Source organism: Phocoena phocoena, chromosome 19, assembly GCF_963924675.1.
Source record: "Phocoena phocoena chromosome 19, mPhoPho1.1, whole genome shotgun sequence".
In the NCBI taxonomy this organism is placed as follows: domain Eukaryota; kingdom Metazoa; phylum Chordata; class Mammalia; order Artiodactyla; family Phocoenidae; genus Phocoena; species Phocoena phocoena.
In genome coordinates, this window is record NC_089237.1 from 28,159,284 (window position 1) to 28,169,197 (window position 9,914).

At 61.3% G+C, this 9,914-nt stretch overlaps 1 protein-coding gene across 1 annotated transcript; it reads left to right on the forward strand.

The window, feature by feature from the left end:
• The first annotated feature begins 504 nt into the window (after window positions 1-504).
• On the forward strand, window positions 505-9,505 carry TBX2 (T-box transcription factor 2). The gene is made up of 7 exons (XM_065896643.1): window positions 505-1,116; window positions 2,226-2,493; window positions 3,491-3,637; window positions 4,840-4,916; window positions 5,027-5,190; window positions 5,622-6,256; window positions 8,472-9,505. The coding sequence occupies exons 1-7, from the start codon at window positions 719-721 to the stop codon at window positions 8,922-8,924; spliced, it is 2,142 nt and encodes a 713-aa protein (XP_065752715.1). The 5' UTR covers window positions 505-718; the 3' UTR covers window positions 8,925-9,505.
• The last annotated feature ends 409 nt before the right edge of the window (window positions 9,506-9,914 follow it).

The window sequence follows — 9,914 nt, forward strand, 5'->3', positions numbered from 1 at the left end:
GCGCCCCCTCTCCTCTCTGGGCCGTGTCAATGCTTTGCACTTGGGGCGGCCTGCGGCTGGGGGTCCTTCCCCAGGGCCCTGGGACCCAGGCGACCCCCGCCTAAGGCCCTTTCGGCAAGTCGGGTCGGCCCGCCGCGCTTTCCTGTCCGGGCGCAGGCAACCGCGGGCGCGGGCGGCGGGGTGGGGGCCGGGGCAGGGGGAGGGGTCTCGGGGCTCGCTGGCCCGTCATTGGTTAATATTTTATTCTGTTGACATGTTTTCTTACTGCTGAGGCTTCCGACACCTTCTCCCCGGCCCCCCCTCCCGGCCGGAGCTTGGCCTGAGCTGTCAAAACCCCGCCCCCGGAGACCCACAATTGGTCCAAAAAGCGTAAAATCAGCAATCAAGGGGGGCCTGGCTCGTTAGCGCAGGGGATCCGAGCAGGGCAGGACATGTGAGATAGTCACAGTTTTCCAGAGATCACGACAAGATCTAACCAGTCGCGCGTGGTCCCCGGCGCCGGAGCGGGCCAGCCCAGCCCAGCCCCGCGCAGAGCCCCCGCCGCCCCCGCGCCCAGAGCCCCGCATCCCTCGCCGTGCGCCGGACGGGGAACCGGGAGGAGCTGCCACCGCGCTTGCCACCCGGGTCGCCCTTCCTCCGCGCGCGCCGCCGCCCGGGCCGGGGGTCCGAGCCGCGCGCCCCCGGCCCCGGCCCCCGGGCGCCTGGGCCGGATGTCCCGATGAGAGAGCCGGCGCTGGCGGCCAGCGCCATGGCTTACCACCCGTTTCACGCGCCACGGCCGGCCGACTTCCCCATGTCCGCCTTTCTGGCGGCGGCGCAGCCCTCCTTCTTCCCGGCGCTCGCACTGCCGCCGGGCGCGCTGGCCAAGCCTCTGCCCGACCCCGGCTTGGCGGGGGCGGCGGCGGCGGCGGCTGCGGCGGCGGCGGCGGCGGCCGAGGCGGGGCTGCACGTCTCGGCACTCGGCCCGCATCCGCCCGCTGCGCATCTGCGCTCGCTTAAGAGCCTGGAGCCCGAGGACGAGGTGGAGGACGACCCCAAGGTGACGCTGGAGGCCAAGGAGCTGTGGGACCAGTTCCACAAGCTGGGCACCGAGATGGTCATCACCAAGTCCGGGAGGTAGGGCAGCCGGCTGGCCGGAGGGCGCGCGGGTGGGCGAGAGGGGCACCCGACAGCACACACCAGCGCCGAGCCCGCCGCTCGCGGCTCCCTGCTCGCTCGGGCCCCCGCACCACGCTTAGACAACCAAGTTGACTTTTCTTATTTGGCAGCGAACGAATTTTTTTAAACCAAAACATCGAAATCTCCCAAATGAAAACGAAAATATGCTCCTGCAAAATAGCCCCAATCGTTATGAGTCCCAAAGCCGAGGAGGCCCCGCGGCTCGGCCCTGGCTGCTCTCCAGCGGTCTCGGCTGCAACTCAGCCCCGCGGCCTCGCTCTCCTGCCTGCGAGTTTGGCTCGGTGCTCCGGCCAGATGCAGCGTCTCCCGCACTCTTCTCCGACCCTGGAGCCCAGAATGAGACTCGCACCCTGCTAGGCCCAGGCTGGCCCACTGGTTCCCGCCGGTCGCTGCGTTCTCGGCAGCGAGCCCCGAACCGGCCCAGCTGCAGCCTGACCCGGCCTGGAGCCTTGTCCGCGCCGAGGAGCGAGGACCTCCAGACGCTCACGTCGCCCTAGGCCTTAAGGCCGGAAGAAAACTACAATCCCCAACCACTCAAGCCTTTGACTCAGATACGGAGAATCCAGGCCTCAGGCTCACCCTCTTCCCCCGAACTTCAGGGTCAGGGTCCTTGTTCGGCGCTGTAACCCAGTTCCTTCCCCCAAACAAACAACATCCGAATTTATTTCTGAGAGCTTCGGTCCCAAGTGGATATATCCCCTGAACCGATTTCAGGGAGAGTCAAGAGAAGCGGGTGTATTTATAAAGGCCCTGGATTTCTTTCTTGAAATCTCAGCTTTCATCTCAGATGAGGGAGAAAGAGGGTCACTAGATCTGAGCATAGGGCCGATGGGAAGCCTTATAATAGGAGAGGGTCTTGACAGGCAGAAATGGGGTCTCCCAGGAATAACAACCGCAGGTGGTGTCTCCCAGGCAGTATTAAGGGGGAGAGCAGGGACAACAGCGGAACACAGGTGGGGAAGCTCCAGGCAATGGTGTGTGTGTGGGGGGGGTCCTCCGACAGAGAGCCGGGTCCCATGACGTCTCCATCTTTCCCTTTCTTGCAGGAGGATGTTTCCTCCCTTCAAGGTGCGAGTCAGCGGCCTGGACAAGAAGGCCAAATATATCCTGCTGATGGACATCGTGGCCGCTGATGACTGCCGGTATAAATTCCATAACTCGCGCTGGATGGTGGCGGGCAAGGCCGACCCAGAGATGCCCAAACGGATGTACATCCACCCGGACAGCCCGGCCACGGGAGAGCAGTGGATGGCCAAGCCGGTGGCCTTCCATAAGCTGAAGCTGACCAACAACATCTCCGACAAGCACGGCTTCGTGAGTGCAGGGCGGATGTGCAGATGGGGGTTCAGGCACCGAGCACTGGGCACTGCAGGGGTTGGGGGGAGACCGCAGGATTCCCCAGAGGGGAACGCTTGCCGAACCTGCAGGGTGCCCCTGCCCAGGTCACTGCCCTGTGGCCTATGCCGGCTGGGCCTGGGCCCAGAGGGCTCTGCTCTGCAAGCCTGGAGAATGGGGGGGTTGGGGGCCGCTAAGCTCCAGGCTGCTCACAGCCTCAGCTCTCTTCAGGCCTTCCAAAGCCCCTCCTAGGGTCCAGCGGGAGGCAGGTGTGGCCGGAACTGGGTCGTGCAGCCGCTGGTCTTTAGATTCTGAGCTTGGAAGCCCTGCCCAGGACCTCAGCTTGTCCTCACCCTTCCCCGTGAACAAGACCTGGGTTCCATCCCTCTCCCCAAACGAGGAGATTTAAAAGTTAAAACAGCCCCCTCCATACCTTTTCTGAGACTCCTTTCCCTCCTCCCACAGGCAGATTGCCCGACCAGGAGGAGGGAGTTTGGGGTTCTCATCGTTTCTGCCTGAGCGAGGGCCCCAGCGAATGGGAGGGGGGAAGTTCATGGGGCAGAAGGGACTCCTTGTCCGGACGTAGGGCAGTCGGTGAGCCCTCAAAGGTCCCAGTCTTCTCTCCGTGGCGTTACTAGGGTCTTAGCAGTGAGCCCAGGAAGAGAGGTTAAGAGTGGCATTGTAGGGATTTTTATTTTGTTTTATTTCTGTTTTCAACTGGGGTAAATTTTTTTTTAATGGAGAGAAACTGTGATGAAGAAAATTGAGAGAAAAAATAAAAAGTAATATAGGAGCGAAAAGAAGCGGAGAAGACAGGAGAAAACGGGGAAGGGTGGGGGTTGGAATGGGGAAGGCAAAACCCTGAGAGAGATAGAGAGAGATGGAAAGAGGTCGGGTCCCCAGAGAACAGAAATGCTCGGGTCACAGGCTGGCGGGGGCGGGGGGTGCTGTCGGCTGACCCACGCCCTCCCCGCAGACCATCCTGAACTCCATGCACAAGTACCAACCACGCTTCCACATCGTGCGAGCCAACGACATCCTGAAGCTGCCCTACAGCACCTTTCGTACCTACGTGTTCCCCGAGACCGACTTCATCGCGGTCACTGCCTACCAGAACGACAAGGTGCGCGGGACCGGCGGCGGGCCCAGCCCCTCCACCGACGCCCTCCCCACGTGCAGGTTCCAGCCCTCCACTCACACCTGCCCGCAGCCCCCGGCTCCCTCACGGCCCACTCCCGAGCACCAAGCCTGACGCTGTAAGCGCAGCAGCCACCGAAATCCCCCAGGCTCTCTCGCAAGCCCGCGACACAGACCCACGAGCTCCCCCGGGCGCGCGAGCAGCTGGGCGCTCGTTGGGGTGGGGATATTTACTTAGCAATTAGCGGAGACTCCGGGGCCGTGCTGACATTTTTACATTTTATTCGTTTATTTCTTGGCTCAGGGATGGGAATTGAAATGAAAAGAGGGTGCTGGAGGCAATCTGCCCAGGTGTTCCTGCTGCTAGGAACCCAAGGCTAGGAACAGGGGGCCCAGTTTTCACTCTCCTGGGGGAGCCAGAGGGTGGGACAGGTGACAGCCCCCACCCCGCCATCCCTCTCTGGGTCAGTCCAGGCCCGGGACCCCTTGGGAGGTGCTTAGAGACTTTTCCTTCAAGTGAAAGGGCCTTTTCTGCTTGCTGCCCTTCCACACCCTCTCTCTAGAGAGGCAAATCACCACCCCACTAGGCCTGTGCCCGTGTGCACGACTGTCGGGTGAACGACAGTGTCTGAGTGTCCTGCCGGGTCGTTTTTTCCGTCCTTGTGAACCGATGTGTCTGTCCCACGCGGATATGCGTGCACCATTTGGAGTGCCTTAGATTCGTGTGGAGGCGTGTGAATTCGTTTGGTTTCCTGGGGACTTGTTTTGCCCGTGTGTACTTGCATGTGCGCGGCCCGTGAGTGTGGTTGACTTTGTGTGTGTCTGCTGACCTGCGTGTGCTCTGCTGTCTGCGCCCTGCTCAGGTTCCGGGTTAGTTTAACTTGAGTGGCCTCGTGGGCCTGTGTGCACGCTTGGACGGATTTCGACTCTGGACGCAGAGCTTTGGGTTTGTGTGTGCAAGTTGAGGGATTATGCCTCGAATAAGGTTTTTGGAGGTCGCTTTCCTCGAGGCCCGCCCGCCGGCCTCACCTTGCCTTGTGGCTTGGAGCGTCCTATCCCAGGTGGGCGGGTACCAAGTGTGCACTTCCCGGGCTCTCCTCTGGGTGGGCAGCCGCTGACCTCCGGGTGCCCCAGGCCAGGCTGGAAGAGCCGCATCCTGACCTGGCGCCACCCCCTCGGTCCCCGCAGATCACGCAGCTTAAAATCGACAACAACCCGTTTGCCAAGGGCTTCCGGGACACCGGGAATGGCCGGCGGGAGAAAAGGTGAGGGTGTACGGGACCGGCCTATGGCGGTGCCTGGGGGAACAGGACGTGGAAGGGGGCGGTGGGGGTGCTGCGCTGCGCTCTGACCCGCTCCGTCCGCTTATCCCCAGGAAGCAGCTAACGCTGCCGTCGTTGCGCTTGTACGAGGAGCACTGCAAGCCAGAGCGCGACGGTGCCGAGTCGGACGCCTCGTCCTGCGACCCTCCCCCCGCGCGGGAACCGCCACCCTCCCCGGGGACAGCGCCTAGTCCCCTGCGCCTGCACCGGACTAGAGGTGCGGATCTGGCGGGGAAGAGAAAGGGAGGGTGTCCACCGGGCGCCAGGTGGCTCGGTGCTCCACCTCCGGCTAACTTAAGGCCTGGGAGAAGCGTCAGCAGTGAGCCTGGGAGGCCTCTAACCCAGGACTCTCCTGTGAGGGCGGTCCCAGGTGGCCCGCAGATCCTGCTGGGCTCCGAGGTAGGGCCCTGGCGCTGGGTGACTCTGGCGCAGTAAGGTTTTCTCTACCGGGTTCACTTTCTCCCACTGCACATAAGGGGTCTTGGATAAGGTGACTGCCCCTAGCCCGACGAGCCCCTAGAAGCTCCTCTGACTTGGCCTCCCAGAGAGCAGGCTTTCGCACGTCTCTCCGGCCCGGCGCCGACACCGGGAGAGGCTTCGCGCCTGTCTCTCCCAGGCCGTAACCCCGCGCGTCCTCTCTCCCCGCAGCCGAGGAGAAGTCGTGCGCCGCGGACAGTGACCCAGAGCCCGAGAGGCTGAGCGAGGAGCGCGCGGGGCAGGCGCTAGGCCGCAGCCCGGCCCTGGACGGCGGCAGCCCCCCTCGCTTGACCGAACCCGAGCGCGCCCGGGAGCGGCGCAGCCCTGAGAGGGCCAAGGAGCCGGCCGAGAGCGGCGGGGACGGGCTGTTTGGCCTGCGGAGCCTAGAGAAGGAGCGCGCCGAAGCCCGGCGGAAGGACGAGGGGCGCAAGGAGGCCGGCGAGGGCAAGGATCCCGGCCTGGCGCCACTGGTGGTGCAGACAGACAGTGCGTCCCCCCTGGGCGCCGGACACCTGCCGGGCCTGGCTTTCTCCGGCCACCTGCACGGGCAGCAGTTCTTCGGGCCTCTGGGGGCCGGCCAGCCGCTCTTTCTGCACCCAGGACAGTTCGCCATGGGCCCCGGCGCCTTCTCCGCCATGGGCATGGGCCACCTACTGGCCTCGGTGGCAGGCGGCGGCAGTGGAGGAGGTGGCGGACCAGGGACAGCCACCGGGCTGGACGCAGGCGGGCTGGGTCCCGCAGCCAGCGCGGCAAGCACCGCCGGGCCCTTCCCGTTCCACCTCTCCCAGCACATGCTGGCATCTCAGGTAAGGCCTGTGAGCTGGTGGCCGCACGATGGAGGGAGGAGGACTGAGGTGGGCAGAGGAGGCAGGCGTAGGGCCTGAGGATGCCATAGGCGCTCCAGTGCTTCCAGCCGGCAAGGACTCCCTCCTGGGGAGACCCAATGGACCCTCTGGAACACACCTAGGTTCAGGGAGACTAGGACTGTAGGTCCAGGGTCTGCAAGGGCACTGCTTCTGACTCCTGTGTCCCTAACCCTCTCTGGGCCTATTTCCTTCCCTCTAACCCTAGCATAGAGTGGCACCCATTAGACTCTTTCTGCTATGGCAGACTGGGGCTGCCACGGGCTTTTGTAAGTCCACTTGCCTGGCCTGCCTCAGGACATTTATCTTGGGAACAAAGATCCCTGGCTCACTGTCAGTCCCTGAAAGGCTAAGGTGGCTGGACAAAAGGAGTAGGAAAATTTGAAATATGTTCTGGATAATTGACCACCCAAATGACCCACCTCCCAGATGTCTCTGGCCCCTTTCAGACCCTCCAGGAAGTCCTCTGCCCTGACAAAGGACTGGGTTCTCCCTTCCCCCACACCGGGTTTCCCAACTCTCCCAGCCACATGGTCTCAGAGACGAGGGGCTCGGTTCCCCAGGCCCAAGTTGAAATTCTGAGCTCCCAGGGGAAAGTTTATGAAACTGTGGCCAGCAGCAAAATAAGAAGATCTGATGGGGAGAGCGGCCTCTTTGGTTGCTTGGGTGGAATATTCCCTGTGGAAAGATTTGGAATCTCCACATTCATTTTCCTCCCTCTGAGGTTTCTGGCAAATTGAACCCGTGAGATCTTATCTTAAGGGAAGGAAAATAGGAGTTCAGATCTGAGAAGGCTCCTTTGGTTCAGAAGCAAATATTTTTAAAGTGGGGGAGGGGATTCTGAAATGAGTTTTAAATAGAGCTCCACGTCAGGGGTGTGTGGAGTGAGTGTCTGAGGCACTAACATCACCTATCTGGGGATCTGAGCTGGCAAGGAAGCCTCCAGAAAATGGAGTTCAGGGCCTGGAGGTTTAATCTGCACCCTTGAGTCGGTGTGTATGTGATGCCTCGTCCTCAGACGAATTCTAGTGATAAGCATGGGCATCAGAGAGGTCACAGGGAAGTCAGGGCTTCTAGACACAGCCTGGTCACAGGTGTAAGGCCAGGGCAGAAGCACTCAGCACTCGGGACGCATCACTTGGTGGACGGCTAATGGTTAAGTTCTCAAGCCAGGATAGCTCACCTCTGGCCATCAGGGAGAGCCCAAACCTGGGAGATCCGAAGCCTCCCTCCTTCCTCTGAGACACCATGTCTGAATGCTCAGTAGGGCTTGACCTTCTCAGGAAGGATATTTTCTCATTCCTGACTAAGCTACTTCTCTTCGTTCTCCCTGCCTGAGCCAGGCCTGAGGCTCCCCGGAAGCCTAGCCCAGTCAGCTCCTGCCCTCCTCCCCATACCCACATACTCTGTGGAGTGAACATTATCTCAAAGGTCAGATAATCCAAAAGTCGGGCCTCAGGGACTCAGGCAGTGTTTGTCCAGGGTTTCCCAGCTACTGTGCTTTCCACAGGCAAAGGCCTTGCATTCCTTCCTCAGCTGCCACTTAGGTGCCGCCAGGAGTTCTTTGTATTCAGGCCAGTTTATAAACTGATTGGCATCTGGATCCTTCTCCTGGTCCAGGCAGGAGACCCCTGAGCAGGTGGGCAGGCAGAGGGAGAATTTACAAAGACCCCGGCCCCCGCCCCGCCCCGCCCCTCGCCTGTGCTTCCCCTGCCCCGCGGGGCACCTGCGGATAGAAAGGCTGGGGAGGACACTGTTCTAAGTGAGCAGAACCTCCCTCCCAACACAGCCAAAGATGCCTCCTGGCCACCTGGCCCTGTGCCAGCCCTGTTTCCTCCCTCAAGGCCCATGCTGGTTCAGCTGCCTGTAATGGCCTTCCCATACTCCGATTGTAATACCTGGCACAGAGCTTGATGGCGCCAGGTCTGTGCGTCATAACCTGAAGTGAGCTCCCCTTCTGACTGGGTTTGGCCATAGGCATACCGGCTCATGCCTACCTGTGCTGTTTTGGGATTACAGTCATGTGAGCTCTGGTCTCATATTCCTAAAAACTGTAGGGCAAGGATTTCCAGTTGTAGCACCACCCCTAGAGCCCAGATCACCTGCAGAAACACCTCAGGCAGGATGCCTAACCCTTGTCTTGTTCTGTTTCTTCCAGGGAATCCCAATGCCCACTTTCGGAGGCCTCTTCCCCTACCCCTACACTTACATGGCTGCTGCTGCCGCGGCGGCCTCCGCTTTGCCCGCCACCAGTGCTGCGGCGGCTGCCGCTGCTGCCGCAGGCTCCCTATCCCGGAGTCCCTTTCTGGGCAGTGCCCGGCCCCGCCTGCGCTTCAGCCCCTACCAGATCCCAGTCACCATCCCACCTAGCACTAGCCTCCTCACTACTGGGCTGGCAGCCGAGGGCTCCAAGGCTGCAGGCGGCAACAGCCGGGAGCCCAGCCCGCCGCCCGAGCTGGCTCTCCGCAAAGCGGGGGCCCCACCCCGCGGGGCCCTGTCGCCCAGCGGCTCAGCCAAAGAGGCAGCCAGTGAACTGCAGAGCATCCAGAGGCTGGTGAGTGGGCTGGAGAGCCAGCGAGCCCTCTCCCCCGGCAGGGAGTCGCCCAAGTGAGGGGGCTGCTCAGCTGCTCCACTGCCGCGCAGGCCTCCTGAGCTGCCTGCCCCTGCTGCTTGGGACATGTACAGCACAGAATGGGTATTTATTTAAATAAAGGAGAAAAAGCGGGCTGCAGAGGCTGGAATGAAGCCCCGATCAGCCAGCCGGGGCCTGGGACACTTCCCTGGGCTTCAGAAGGAATCCAGCTGCCAGGAACGCAGTCGCTTTGGAGCCACTGGATTTGGTCCAAGCCTGCTCCCGTGTCAAGGTGTCATCGGCGGGGCCCTCTCCGGGCCCTCTCCGGGTCCTCCAGCGCTGTGGGGAGTCCTCGTCCCTGGCCCAGCCAGAGGCTGGCTCTTCGGGAGCCAGAAGGTGCAGGCGTCAGGCGGGGGAGCCCCAGAACCCCTAGCCTCGGGCTGGGACCGCTTGAGAATCTGGGGTGAGGGGTGCTGGGGTCAGTGAAGATTCAAGTCAGTGTAGACTTGAGCTGAGAGGAACCTGTTCTTTTAGTCCTTCCACCTCTTCACCCAGACAGGCGCCCCTCCCACCCCTGGGTCAGCAGAGGGAGTGGCACTTCTGCCTTGAGTCCCCAGGGGGAAAAAAAAAAGATATTTATGAAATAAATGGTAATTTGTGTAAATAAGCTTTAAGGTTCCCAGAATATGCAAATTGGTATTAATTTATTCAAAGGTGTACATTGCTGTGTACATAATATTTAGAGATTAACTCATAGCATTTAATTTTTTTTTCATTTTACATGAGCATCTATATTGTACAGGGCTTGGGGGGGTCCTTGGCTGCGGGAGAGGGCCCCGGTCCCTGGAGGAGCTCCCACCCCGCCAGCCCCTCGGCCCCTGCGCCCGGGCTTTGCTCTTCCGGCCCGCGGGCTCCACCTCAGGTTTTCACTTTTCGCTCTGGAGCGAGACGAAACGACAAAAACTCGAGAAAACAATAAAACGCTACAATGCAAAGTGAACGGCGCAGTGCGCTCTGTGGGTCGCGCGG

Coding starts and splice junctions, on each gene's coding strand:
- TBX2 (XM_065896643.1), top strand. CDS start 719: ATGAGAGAGCCGGCGCTGGCGGCCAGCGCCATGGCTTACCACCCGTTT. Junction 2,494..3,490: donor TCTCCGACAAGCACGGCTTC/GTGAGTGCAGGG, acceptor CCCTCCCCGCAG/ACCATCCTGAACTCCATGCA. Junction 3,638..4,839: donor CTGCCTACCAGAACGACAAG/GTGCGCGGGACC, acceptor CGGTCCCCGCAG/ATCACGCAGCTTAAAATCGA.